The 14,571-nt window shown below is 39.2% G+C and overlaps 1 protein-coding gene across 2 annotated transcripts in view; it reads right to left on the bottom strand.

Moving 5' to 3' along the window:
- The window catches only part of AFG1L (AFG1 like ATPase), a 226,118-nt gene extending 211,912 nt beyond the window's left edge, over nucleotides 1–14,206 (bottom strand). The window contains exons 1-2 of one of the 2 annotated variants that reach the window (XM_044244541.1): nucleotides 14,095–14,206; nucleotides 13,827–13,970 (exon numbers count right to left, since the gene is read on the bottom strand). In XM_044244541.1, the coding sequence (XP_044100476.1) occupies nucleotides 13,827–13,962 (136 nt within the window). In that variant the 5' untranslated portion in view covers nucleotides 13,963–13,970; nucleotides 14,095–14,206. Of the gene's footprint in view, nucleotides 1–13,826 lie in introns of both variants that reach the window. The other variant, XM_044244548.1, reaches the window with a different exon arrangement.
- Nucleotides 14,207–14,571: the final 365 nt, after the last annotated feature.

Here is a 14,571-nt window from a genome sequence, read left to right on the forward strand (position 1 = left end):
GTGAAGGGGATTGGGAGGTACAAGCTTCCAGTTACAGAACATGTAAGTTATGGAGATGAAAGATACAGCATAGAGAATATAATCAATGGTGCTGTAATAGCATTGTATGGTGACCAACAGTAGCTACACTGTTGGCAAGCACAGCATTACCTATAGAGTTCTCTAATCACTATGGGGTATATACCTGAACTATTGTAATGTTGTGTGCGAACTATACTGCAATTAAAAAAATAAAAAGACCTTTAAGAAAATTGTGGTCTGGGGCACCTGGATGGCTCAGTGGGTTAAAGCCTCTGCCTTTGGCTCAGGTCATGATCTCAGAGTCCTGGCATCAAGTCCTGCATTGGGCTCTCTGCTCAGCAGGAAGCCTGCCCTCCCCCCCCCACCCCGCCTGCTGTTCTGCCTGCTCGTGATCTCTGTCTGTCAAATAAACAAACACAATACAATCTTTAAAAAAAAAAAAAAAAAAAAAAGAAGCTACTTTAAAGAAAACTGTGGTCTAAGTATATAATGTCATATTGTATTCAGCAAAATGAATTAACTGTTACTATATGGAAAAGACTGATGAACCTCACAAACATAATGTTAAGTGAAATAAGCAAGGATCATGATTCTATTTATATAAAATTTAAAAACAGGCAAAATAAATTAATAGTAATATATATCAGGATGTTGATTACCATTGCAAGTAAAGGGCTAGCAACTCAGAGAGTGCTCTACAGTTGCCTCAGGCATTATAAATGTTCTATTTCTTGATTTAGGTTATATTACACAGATCTATTCTCTTTATGAAAATTCGGTAGGCTTTACAATTATCATGTGTACTTTTCTAAATGAACATCATACCTCAATAACTTTTCAGGTTTTTTTAAAGGATTTATTTATTTAGGAGAGAGACAAAGAGCATGAGTCGGGGAAGGGGCAGAGGCAGAGAAAGAGAGAGAAGGAGATGCCCCGCTGAGCAAGGAGCCAATGCATGGCTCAATCCCATGACCCTGGGATCAAGACCTGAGCCAAAGGCAAGCGCCCCACAACTTTTTAATTTTTTAAGTATACTTAATAGCTGCCGCCTCTGTATTTCCTAGTATGCACATGTACTATTTTTATAATATTTCTTTTAAAAAAATTAATCAAATACAAATTGGAGAGATCTTATCTTAAAAGCCCTAGGGGTCTTAAGGTGAGACATGAATGTAACAGGACACAGGAAAGGTAACTACAACACTCCTCTAGCCAGACATATATGAAGGAATATACTGAGATATGGAGACCACATTCTCAGAGCAACATTCAGAAAGTAGATTGTAATCTCAAGAATGGAAGAAGTTCTAGGGATCTAGAAACCATGTCATGAGACTTGACTAACAGGACAAGGGGCAGCTGACACTGAGACGAGACATAGTAATATCCCAGCACCCTATGTCTAGCATATAGATGGTACCAAGAAACATTTGGGGAATGAATGAATTAATTAATGAATTAAATCTAAGTCTTTAATATTTGAAAGGTTGCCAAATGGAATTAGGACAAGGATGATGAATGAATGAATAAATGAGTAAATAAGTAAATGATATTATCATTCTTGATATATTTAAAGAACATATTTAAAGTTCTTTAAATATGTGCAATCTGGACTAGAGTTATATATGCTGTGCCTGAGGAAAGTTTCAAGATGAATGTAAAGAAGGTAAAGAAAAGCTCGAGTTTCATTCTACTTAAAGAATTTTCTAGGGGCACCTGGCTGCTCAGACTGAAGAGCACAAAACTCTTAATCTCAGGGTCATGAGTTCAAGCCCCATGCTGGGTACAGAGATTACTTAAAATAAGTAAATCAAATTTAAAAAAAAAAAAACTTTTCTAACTGTAAGGCATCCAAAAATGAAAGAAACAGTTAAGGCAGAAACTACACGCCTATATAACATCATTTGACTACATGACCCAGGCCCCCTTCAGCTTTAATATTCTTTGACTCTATAAAATATTATCTTTATATCTTTCTGCACAGCAAATAATTCACAAATACTTGAGTTATTTTTGAAAACAATATCAATTTTTTACTAAAAAAATTGATAAATAAACTAAAGATATATCACTTGCATACTATAAATCAAACTTTCACAGCTTTCATTGAAACATCATGACAAAGAACCTCTAGGTATTCAGAGTATCCAGCGAAAAAGCAGTTAAATCCAAAAAGAACAAAAACCATCACTGGTTACCTACAGAGGCCCTTTGCACAATCTTAAAGAAAAAAAAGAAAATCAAAACTGCATTTTCTAGAATTCAAAGCACTGAAATCAGACTGGGTCCTTTGCCATTCATTTGAATCCCCCCCCACCCCCCGCAAAGTTAAAATTACTTCAGTAATTCTGTATAGAGTTGAATTCATTCCATTTCTACTCACTGACTAGAATCTACCAACTCTGGCATTTTCATATTTAAATTACTCCTAGCACAGTTCCACACTCATATAACAATTCTTATCGTTTTCAAAGTACTTTCTCACATAATAACTTATTTGAGCCTCATAAATGACCGGCAGGGAAGGGAGAGTTAGGATAATTAATCCCCTTTCTACAGATGAGAAAATGGAAATGACAAATTAAATGATTGTCCCAATACGATCAATGAAACCAAAATCACAATCCAGTCTTTGCAGGTCACATTTTATTATTCATCTGGTATACCATATGTTCATCAGTCCTAAGATAGAACTGATCAAAATTCTTCAAAGTAACAGTTATGGAATAAAAGGAGGTTCACTTCTTCACAAAGAGGAAGAAGATTGTTGCCAAAAAGAACACATGCTTAGTTAAATGAAATCAAAATTATATAAGGAATTTAGATTTCCAGTTTAAAATGTTTACCCAACTGCTGTGAGAAAAATGCACAATCAGGAAAAGCACATTTAATATTTCTAAAGGGCTGGATTAAAATTTCAGCTGTAAACTTCATTACTGTAATTAGATTTTTAATGCATATTTATTAAACATCCATTCAAATACTGTGTTCACAATTATTCATGAGTTATTTGTACATTTGTGTTGATTTTAACAAACTGTAAACAGTGGCCACTGACCAGAAATGTTCTCCTACAATGACAGAAGCCCATACTAAGGTCATAGGCAGCCCATTTATGCTCTATTATGTTCTAATCATACCTCAAATATAAATATTCAGCTGTTTTTTTGAAAACTGCAATGGTCATCAATGACCCAAAAAGTTAGACTTACCAGTGACATTAAAGACCTATGTTTAATTCAGTGATGAATAAACAAAGTGCAGAATAGAAGAAAATCAAATCTTAATTAAACTCTTTCTTTAGAAAAACAACATAAGCCATCATCAAGGAATGCATCACAAGATGATTTACTTTATTTATAAAAGGCTGATTTAGGGGCTTTAAAAGGGTGCTTTTGATTTAAATAGAAAAATTATGAAAATTAAAACTAAATGCTTGCTGGTTATCATTCTTTTCCTTTCGAAGCTGGTTAATCTTAATGTGCCAGTGTATAACTTTACAAAGGGAAAAAAATAGTACTTTAAATTTCATGATAACAAATCAGTAAAATACCGCCTAAAAATCTGAATAAAGCTATTCTGAAGTAATTATAGGCATGGCCTAGCATACTGAGTAACTCTTTAATATTCACCCTGTTCATACACTATTTAATAATGAGATCTAAAGGATCTATCTTCTTTCAAGTGCTAAAGAAAAATAACATTTTTTAGGTTCATTTAAATTTTTTATATACTCATACACATAAGAATTTTTTAATGGAATCTACATGGTTTACATTTAAGATGGAGTTGCATTATGAAGCTATGAAGGAACTATTCTAAGAATTACCTATTCAGGCTTTAAAAGTTGTTGAAAACTGCTACCTGGGCAAGAATATGAATAGATGATGTGTTGGAAAGTAACTCCTAGAAAGGGCTCCATGAAGAGAAGAAATAAGGGGGCAGGAGCAGGACAGTGAACAAAAGCTATGAAAAAGATTCTGGAGATTAAAATATCAGAACCTCCAAGAAAGTAGATGCAGAAACGGGATCTCAGTTGAGGACCTTAGGGAAGGAAGACCTAACACAGCAGGAAGAACAGACATATCGAAAAGGGTTTTTAAGAGAGAAATTAGAAAAAAACCTTAGTTACAGGTCAGTGAAAAATATGAGTGACCTAGGAAAACAAGTACTAGATACATTCAAGCAGAGGACAGATCACTTGTCAGAGAATTTATAGATGGAACATACTACTACACTGGGCCCAAGGCTGACCTTCCAGTTTCTAGAATCTTAACACCTACTATTTCTGCAGTACTTTTAGTAATAAGACAAATCAAAGGATTTGATTTAAATATGATTTTCTTAAACTAAGAAAATCAAGCTCTTGAGGTATAAAGCAGTACTAATCTACAGTAGATCAATCACCCATTTCTGGACCTCTTACATTCCTTCCTATCAGTTCTGTTCTTAGACCCACCCTTTGTTATCTGCCCCTCCAGCCCCTAGAACTACATCTAGGGCACCAGCTTTGCCTATGGAATAAGTTGTGCTATGTTTTTTCAAACACTAATTGGAAAATAAATTATCATGAAGTTATCAGTCTCAGGAGTAGGCAAGAACATTCTTTTCTAATACAATAAATGTTAATGAAAATCCAAGAAACATGAACTTACACATAAGGGTATTCACCTAATTGGGTAGTAAAGTCCAAAGTCCATTTTCTTAACCACTAATATATATCAACAATAAATTATACCAATTCATATGGCTGAGGTACATTAGCTTCAATGCCTAATTGAGATCTCCTGTATATATAAAGAGGTTGTGGAACCAAGGGTGAACATGAGTCATCATTTAATAAAGACACCTAAAAATATAACATTGAGATACAGAAAGACACTCTGGAAAAAAAATCACAAGATGCGGCTCTAACAGTACCTTGCCTCCATGAAACAATTTATTTATAAAAGCTAGCTTAAATAAAATAGAATTTTCAGATATGCTAATGTTCAATTTTAGAAAACCCTACATTCTCCTCTTTGGTTTCTACTCTAATTTTCCTATGGCCTCTCTTAATGTTCTCCGACAAGGTCATGTTCTTCTCATAAAATGTCAATTTTATTGACCAAGGACTCACCATCAGGGTTTTCTCCTTTTCTCTCTACAAATATTCCCAGGCTAGTTCTTCCATTCTCATAGCTCTCGACACCTCATTTTTCCTTTTTTAGTCTCAGACCCCCATATTTCCTACAACTAATTAAACTTAATTATCCAGAACTGTCATAACCAACTCAAATTTAACAAGTCCAGAAAGGAAGCTCTCCCTAAAATGCCTCTGGTCCTACTTTTTTGTGTGTTTGATTTGTTTACCTTGATGGATGGTGATGCCATCAAATTACCCAAACTAGGAAACCTAAGTTGATCCTAACTCTTCTCTTTCCTTGTCTCACCCAAAGCCTGGCAACTCTATCGAAGAACAGTCTCTGAATCCCCTCCCTTGCTGCCCTGTTTCCCACCTCACCACAGCAGTAATTCAGGCTATGAACCGCTCTCTCCAGAACTACAACTTCCTTCTAAACCACCACGGAGTTTCCAGTATCCTCCACCCAGGCATTTCCAATCTGCATTTCAGGCAGCAATAGGAATAACCATGCTAAAACCAATACTACAACTTTTCTTCTTATAAAACCTCCACCAGCACCCTGCTGAGCCTAGATATCTTCGCGCACTATACAGGACTTTTAAGCAGATCCAGGCCACCTTCCCAGCTTCATCTCTAGCTGCTCTCCCTGAGGGCCCCTAATCCAGTAAAAGGGCCATCTACAGCCCACTTCTACACTTGTGCTGCCACACGCTCCCCTCTCCAAGCAGAGCCGCTTTCACTCCACAGCCCTGCAACACTTAAGATGAGCTTCCATGACAGACTATCAATGTCCATTGTTATATTAAGGAGCTAGACAACAATGGTGAAGTTTGTGGTTCTGGAGCAAAAAGAACCTGGGTTCACATCCCAGTTGGGTGACCATGCCTCTTTATCCATCTATGAGACAGAGGTAACTAGTATTTTACACGGCTTTTATGAAGATTAAATTATGGAAGAGAAAGAAACTGCTAGCAGATCACGTGGAACATAGAAAGAGGTCCATAAATGTTAGCTATTATCATTTCATCGCTCTTCCAAGACTGTGAACTATTCAAGGGCTGGGACTCAATTTCATTCACTTCCCCGACCACCCCCCACCACCACCACCACATACACACACACACACACACACACACATACACTTAATACAAGGCTTCAACTGAATTAGCCAATTTGAGGCACTTTCCACCCACACTGTGGCCATTCTAATCTCTAATGTTTCCCCTTCACTATTTGGAAGTTGACCAACCATTACATTAAATGAAGATACACTTGGGCCGAAAAGAAAATGGGCAATAAAATAAAATTTGAGCATCTATACTTAAAATATAGGACACCAAATTTCAATTCAAATTTTTTAAAGCGTTTTTCCAAAGATTTTATTTATCTATTTGAGAGAAGGAGAGCACGTATTTCGAGTACGCAAGCGGGCAGAGCAGCAGGCAGAGGGAGAGGGAGAAGTAGGCTCCCTGCTGAGCAAGGAACCCAGCTGGGGCTCCATCCCAGGACCCTGGGGGATCATGACCTGAGTCAAAGGCAGCCGCTTAACTGAGCCAGAGAGGTAACCCTCGATTTAAATTTTTAATAAACTAAGGAAAAGGGCACCTGGGTAGCTCAGTAGGTTAAGCATCTGACTTCGGCTGGGGTTGTGATCTGGGATCAAGCAGGCTCCCTACTCAGCTCAGCGGGAACCTCCTTCTCCCTCTCCCTCTGTCTGCCACTCCCCCTGCTTGGACTCTCTCTCTCTGTGAAATAAATAAAATCTTGGGAAAAACAAAAACAAAAAAAAATGGAAATATACATATCCCCAAATGGAATTCATAATGTTCTATTTCCTAAGGAATTTAAATTAGGCAACCAGGTAGGCTGATTTGCATGAAGAGCTTTTTAGGACCCCTAAATTCTTCATAGTTCGGCTTCCCAAACATCTTGGAGCCAGGGCTGGCACTAAAGCTTAGATGAGACATAAAAACAATGAACATGCTCTTCCTTTCCCCTCATTCCTTTCCTTGGTCTATTTCCTTCTTCTGTTTAACATTAAGTCAATGTTTCCCTCACATTACACTGTGGTAAAGAATGGACTTGAAAAAATGAAAAAAATGCAAATATAAATGTAAACAGTAAATATTCTCCCAAAATTGAGGGATACAAGGCCCATTTTAAAATTGAACTCTAAATACTGAAAAGCATTTCAACTTAAATTTCTTTATTTAAAGAGAGGGAGGGAGTACCTTTACTTACAATTAAATCAACCTCTACCTTAACTGTATTTTCATTAAATCTCTAACCTTAAAACTGGCTAGATTTGAGTATAGGAGACAGTATTATAACAACCCATGTTCACCTGTCCAATGCCCGGCAAAGACCACCACTGAAATACCAAGTATGTAGCAACAAAAGGGTTTATTAAAGATGGAGCCAAACAAGGAGACAGGACAGCAAGCCTCAAATCCGCCTCTCCAGAGGAGGAGAGAAGGAAATTTAAAGGCAAAGGAAAAAAGGTCTGGGTATAACGTTGCTGGGGCACTTTTTAGGCTACAACTGCAATTAGTCCCATTAACCCTTTGGTTACTGGTTTCAATCCCCACTTTTAATCATTCCTCATTCTTGAGAGAAATGGGACGATGACCATTCTAGTTACTTTCTGCTGACACAGAAGTAAAAAATCAGGATTAGAGGTATGGAACCTTTCTGCAGCAATCTAGAAATATTCTTTAGCTCCAGGTTGAAACCCAAAATCCTACATTACCAAGGTGTGTGTACTTTGGTTATTAGTTCTTGCACTATATTTTATCAAGACCTTAGGAGAGATTTGTTGTAACCAACCAGCTTGTAGTACTTGTGGATTTCTTCAGACCAGCTCCCCTAAAAAGTATTTTCAGGTCCATCAAAGGCTTGCCAGTCCAAACAGGGCTCTTTTTGATGTTCTCCTTGTGACAAGGTATAGGGAACCTGTGGACTCTTATAATTTGAGTGTAACGAATCCATGGCTTAATTCTCTTTAGTTTCACTGAAGAATGGGTGGTCACCAGTACTTCATAAGGTCCTGTCTAATGAAGATGGAGCTGGCCCTCCAAGTGCTTTTTCTTCCAGGTCCTTAATACCATCAAGTCTCTAAGATTCAGGCAGTGTAAAAGCACAAACAAACAAAAGTTTGTCTAGAAACAAACTTACACGGTAGTATTCAATTCCCTAACATAAGCCTCATCAGGAACTCCTAAGTCATGAAGAGTGTAGAGTCTTCCATATAACATCTCATGAGGGCCTAAACCAAGCCTACTTCCAGGGGCCACTCTTACCCAAAACAAAGAAGCAAGCAAGGCTTCTTCTCAAGTTAAGTTGGTTTCTTGGCATATTTTTGCCAAAGTTCATTTTTTTCTGTTTTTCCAATTGGTTGGCTTCTCCAGAAAGCATGTAATTTCCACTGAATGGCCAAGGCACCGAACACTACTTGTATGATTTTTGCCACAAACGCCACTCCATTGTTGCTCTGAATTGTTAGTGACCATCCAAACCTGGCAATAATCTTACTTAAAAGTGTTTTTGACAAGGCACCTAGATGTCTCAGTCAGTTAAGCGTCTGCCTTCATTTGGCTCAGGTCATGATCCCAGGGTCCTGGGATAGCATCCTGCAACATCGGGCTCCCCACTCTGCAGGAAATCTGCTTCTCCCTTTGCCCCTCCTCCCACTTATTTTCTCAATCTCTCAATTTCTTTCAAATACATAAATCTTTTTTTTAAGTGTTTTTGAAAATTTCTGAGGTCTCCTCTGAATAGCATGGAAAAGCTTCAGCACAATTTGTAAAGGTGTCTACAAAGACTAAGAAATATTGAAAATTACCTATTGTTTTTGGCATAATAGTAAAGTCTACCTGCCGATTTTCTCCAGGTTCAGTACCTCTAAATTGTATACCTTTTAGAACTGGTGGGGGCCAGTTTTAGAATGGTTTGTAGCACAGATGTCACATTTTTTAATGGTGCTGTGAAAAGTGGGACCCACAATATACTTATGGATCCACTTAAGAGTAGTATCTTGGGGTGCCTGGGTGGCTCAGTGGTTTCAAGCCTCTGCTTTCAGCTCAGGTCATGATTCTTGGGTCCTGGGATCAAGCCCCGCATTGAGCCCCACATCAGGCTCTCTGCTCAGGGCTCTCTGCTCAGTGGGGAGCCCACTTCCCCGCCCCCCTCCCCCGCCACCTGCCTCTCTGCCTACTTGTATCTCTGTCAAATAAATAAATAAAATTAAAAAAAAAAAAAGAGTAGTATTTTAACTATAATGGGTGCTTTGGAGAATATGGTTAATCATTTCTTCCATAAGATGTTCTGGGATAAGGATTCATTTTACCTCCAACAGGCTTTAGTGCTAATATGGTGTCCAAATTCCCATTCCTTAAAAAATAAAAAAGAAAGAAAGAAAATTAAAAAAAAAATTCTAATTTCTTGCTCTTTTGAGGTCCTCCCAGGAAAACTGGGTTGATATTTAGTTAAACCCATGTCTGGCACTAAAGTCATTACAAAAGGTTTTTGGAGTCTTTGCCAAACTGGCAGCTTAATCTGCCTATTGTTCCCTTGAGCAATCAGTCCAATTTCTGGTGTCCTCAGCAATGGACAATAGTTGATGGTCACCACTGCATCCAGCTCTTCATTGTCTTTGATCCATAAAACTGCTCCCATCCACAAACATATCTCCATCAGGAACGAAGGACTCTCGGCTGTAGGAAGACTCCCGACAGTCCCCAGCTCTCAGATACCATCAGGATTGTCTTGACTGAAGACAGCTGGCTGCCTTACCAAGGGTATGCCCTCTTCCCAAGTGGTCATATCCAATCACTGTTTAAAAAGTCCAGCCCTTTTGTCTCAATTTAGGATGGTTCTGAAGGATAACCAACTTTTGGAACTCCTCAAGAGAATCAGTTAAGGCTTCTGCTGATATCATATCACTGCTCAACTTCTGCCTACTCTTGTTCTTTTATGCTCCCTTCTCTTTTTCCGGTGTTAATCACTAACAAACTTCTTAAATACTAATCTCCATAATTAAACTCCATAAAAAAACTAATCCCCACAAAATTCCTTTCCAAAAATTCCCTTCTCACAAAACTTCTAAAACTTTACTTCTCACAACATCTCACAATTTTACTTTTCACATTCAGATTTTGTCCTCTTTAGGTAACCAGGCTCACTTTCCTGGCATATAGAGTTGTTACCTTTATTATTTCCAGCAGTCTTAATTACATCTGTTAAAAGTACTTACATCTGCTTATTTGTTCTTAGATCACCCATACAACTTAATAAGAACAAGTTCTTAAAATTCTAACAAATTTTGCAATGGTGATAACATGAGTTTATTTGACTTTCAGTAAAGACAGGCAGAATAAAACCTTTACATTTAATGCTGATAATTCTAAAGACGTGCCCCTTTTATTTAAACCAATAACCTTGAATAAGTCTTAATACTGAATGTTTTCCAAGATCATGTGAACGTAAAAAACAGCTGGGTTAGTTTCCATCTTTCTCAGTTTTAGAATGCCCAATTCTTACAAGTGCTTGCCTTGGAACCAACTAAATAAAGCTCTTCCACAAAATTAATTTTAGCAATAACACCCAGAGGTAGAGAAAATATCTCACATTTACAACACAGAAGGACACACAAATACACAAGATGCAAACAAAATCTTAAAGGTCCAATTTCTAGATATCCCCCTTTTACAACACAAATCTAATTGCAAGATGGTATTATAATTAATGGACGCAGCCAAGCAGTGTTGCCAAAAAGGACTGCCCAGTTTTGGAGAATACAGGCCAAAGGGCTGCATGTGGAGATGAAATTGTCATTTCCCATTTTCCAATTAGAACACAGCTTGTTTTATTCTAAAATACCAAAAGCTTTAGCAACAACAACAACAAAAAAAATGAAGCCCAGAGTACCTCTGTGAACATCGTTCCTCCCCAAAAGTTGGGGCTCCACAAACTGAACCAAATGATTCCCTAGCCAAGCCTTTTCTTAAGAAAAGGAGACTAAGAGAACCAAAACCCACTATTTGAAGGCAACTGAATGGGAGGAGAAATCTGAGAGCCAAACCAAATAGGAGGAAGAAATAAACTCACATGCCATCACACATGAAATACTACTCACCAAGAGACATCTGTCCAAATTGAATCCAAGGAAACGTTTCCCTGGCACAAAGGTTAAATGAGGTGCTGAAAGTCAAAGGTACCCAGCTGGGATGGGGCCCCAGGGACAGTCCCTAGGGCAAAGAACCTGGGCAGCTGCTTGGACTTGTCACCAGGCCCCCCTCACGGAACTACGGGCAACAAACCACCCACAGGCAGGCAAAGAACTCCTGGCTAGCTTGCCAAATCTGTAACAAAACCCAAGTTTGGCTGCCCAATGTGCAGCAAAGACAATCACTGAGAATCAAGTAGGCAGCAGGAAAAGGGTTTACTGGAGAGGTAGGCAAATGAGAAGATGGGAGAACAAGCCTCAAATCCACATCTCTGAAGTAGGAGGGAAATTTAAAGGCAAATGAGAAAGGTCTAGAGGAAAAGTTGCAGCTGCAATTAGTTCCATTAACCCTTTGATTTCTGGTGAGTTCTGAAATTCTAAGAGATAATTCTGAAAGCAATGATATCTTGATTTAATTTTTTAAAAATATGAGTACAGGTTAATAGCAAAGCCTTTATGGTCAGATGTAAATCCAAGTATAGTCTTTACTTGAAGCCAAAAGTTCTGACATTTCACTAGCTATATAACTTCTGCAACCTTGGATCCATCATCCCCAAAATGAGGATAATAAGAATTAAATAAGATAAAGTGTGTAGAAAGCACTTAGCATACTGCATGGCACAGAATAAGCATTCAGTAAATCTTATGTTATTATGATGACATTCCTTAAATCTTAAATTTTCATAAATTATGGTACATGCATTGAATAGAATTCTATTTTAACCATCTAAAATAAGGCAGTTCTATGAGGCACCTGGGTGGCTCAGTCATTAGGCGTCTGCCTTTAGCTCAGGTCATGATCCCAGGGTCCTGGGATCGAGCCTCACATCAGGCTCCCTACTCAGTGGGAAGCCTGCTTCTCCCTCTCCCACTCCCCCTGCTTCTATTCCCTCTCTCGCTGTCTCTCTCTGTGTCAAATAAATTAAAAATATTTTTTTTAAGTTAAATAAAAAAATAAATAAAATGAGGCAGTACTAGGAGTGCCTGGGTAGCTCTATTAAGCAACTGCCTTCAGCTCAGGTCATGATCATGGGGTCCTGGGATGGAGCCCCACATCGGACTCCCAGCTGTGTGTAGAGCCTGCTTCTCCTTCTCCCGCTTGCCACACCCCCTGCTTATGCTGTCAAATAAATTAATTTTAAAAAAATAAAATAAGGCAGTTCTCTATGTATTGATATGTAATGATTTCTAAGATATACTAAACAAAAAATAAAAGAAAGGTACAGGAGGATATGTATGTTACCACTTTTTAAAATACAGACACTTACTTATATACATACATATTTATTCATACAGAGAATGTCCCGAAGAATACATAAGAAACTAATATTAGAGGTTGCCTCTAGGGAGGAAAACTACTAAGGGATAGGGGTGGAACATTTTACCATATTTTTTCTTGTATCATTTGCTTTTATTACCTGTTTCACAAATTTAAAAAAAAATAAAGTTTATATTATGACCCAACCCTTTATGATATCAAAAATATCCCATTATATATAGTAAGTGAATTATGCTAAACTTTGCAGAAAAATCTAAGGTGACTTAATCAGAGTTCTAGTATTAATTTCAACTCTACTGATGGTAATAATTAAAGACTGATAGGGTTTTAGCCAGATAAGCCAATGAGAAAGGGTGCTGGAGTTAAGAAAAAAGAAAACATAAGTATGCTTGGAAAAGACAATAAGAATAACATCATTCATTCATTCAGGAAATAGACCTTAAGGGTCAGGCGCCAAACACTGAGCCAAGTGCTGAGGAAACAAGACACTTGGTCCTTGCTTTTGAGTATCCCGCAGTTTAATGGGACTATGTGAATACAGCAGCAAAATCAGCACTCCTGGAAACTTAGTTACTCGCAACATATGACCATTCACTCATGAACACGTAACGATTTGAATGAATGAGTGGAGCAAGCCTAGTGACAAAATACACCCCACTGAAGCCTCTAGTGAACTGAAAAGAACAAGAACTGATTCCTCAATCTGAGAATACTTGGACACCTGCATTCCCAGAGCCCCCGAGAGCCAGTCTGGCCGGCAGAAGTCTGAGGTTTGGCTTTTAGATGCCTTGCAGGGTCACCATTCGGGAGAGCAGGGAAGGCGAACTATAAGGGCCAACAGTCCCCTATCCCACAGTTGCACCCCTTCAGCCAGGCACTCCCGCAACTGGGCTCAGCAGGTGTTAACTCGAACTGCCTGAAGGGAACAAACTCTTAGTGGACCTCTGACCTCAAAATGTGAAAGCCGTCCTGGGTCAGCTTCCTCAGTACTCAGGGCTCCTTCATCAGCTGCCAGACAGGATAAGAGAGACTGAAACTCCTCTCTCCAAGGGCCCCTAGCTCCAAAAATCGTGAAACCAGGGGGCAACTGGGCAAAAACAGAGTAGGGAAGGTAACTGACCCGAGGCTTCCCTGTTCATTTGCAGTGGGCTTGGCCTACTCATGGCACAGTCACTGACCTTTCCAAAGGGTGTTCCCAGGGGCGGTGGCCGGAGGGGCGAGAGCTGCAGCCGGGGCCCCGCACCCAGTACATCTCCCTCTCAGCCGGCTCTGCACTAAGCGCAGGGTAACCAAGGGCGACCAGGAGGCCGCCATCTTGAGATCTGTACAAGGGAAGAGGAAAACTTTATTGAAACCCAAACCAGAAACGGTGGCACGGACAAATAAAGACGTGCTCACAGAAGGCTACCCCCAGAGAACGAAAGGGAGCCAGATGAAGGACCGGACCTCTACTACCGAGAGGGCTGGCTAGACTCCGAGGCCCTTCCGTCCTTCCGGGCGCCTCCAGGCAGAACTACGACTCCCAGCATGCAGTGCGGAAGCGCCGTGGGCGGAGAGGAGCCGGCGAAGGATGGGCTCTGGGGGAGGGCAATCCTGCTCCCAGCGCCGGCCAAAATTCCCGGCAAAGGATCCCAAAACGTTTCGGGGATTTGGAACGTGATTATGATGTGTAGTCACGTAACCCCTGAGTCTTCTCAGTTTAAGTACTTGACCGAGATTTCGAGATCTAAATAAAATGTGGGTGACCCACTGGGCAATCATATTTTAAGAAAATATTGATGTTACCTGGTCACATTCCTTAAATGGTAGCCCTAATTTTTTACCTGCAGCGCCCAACTCATCTTTGGCAGAGTATCTGAAATGTGCTCCTTCCACTTTTACTTTCTATATTTGAAAAGCATAAATCACTTTCAATATGGTATG

This window comes from Neovison vison, chromosome 1 (genome assembly GCF_020171115.1).
Source record: "Neovison vison isolate M4711 chromosome 1, ASM_NN_V1, whole genome shotgun sequence".
Lineage (NCBI taxonomy): Eukaryota > Metazoa > Chordata > Mammalia > Carnivora > Mustelidae > Neogale > Neogale vison.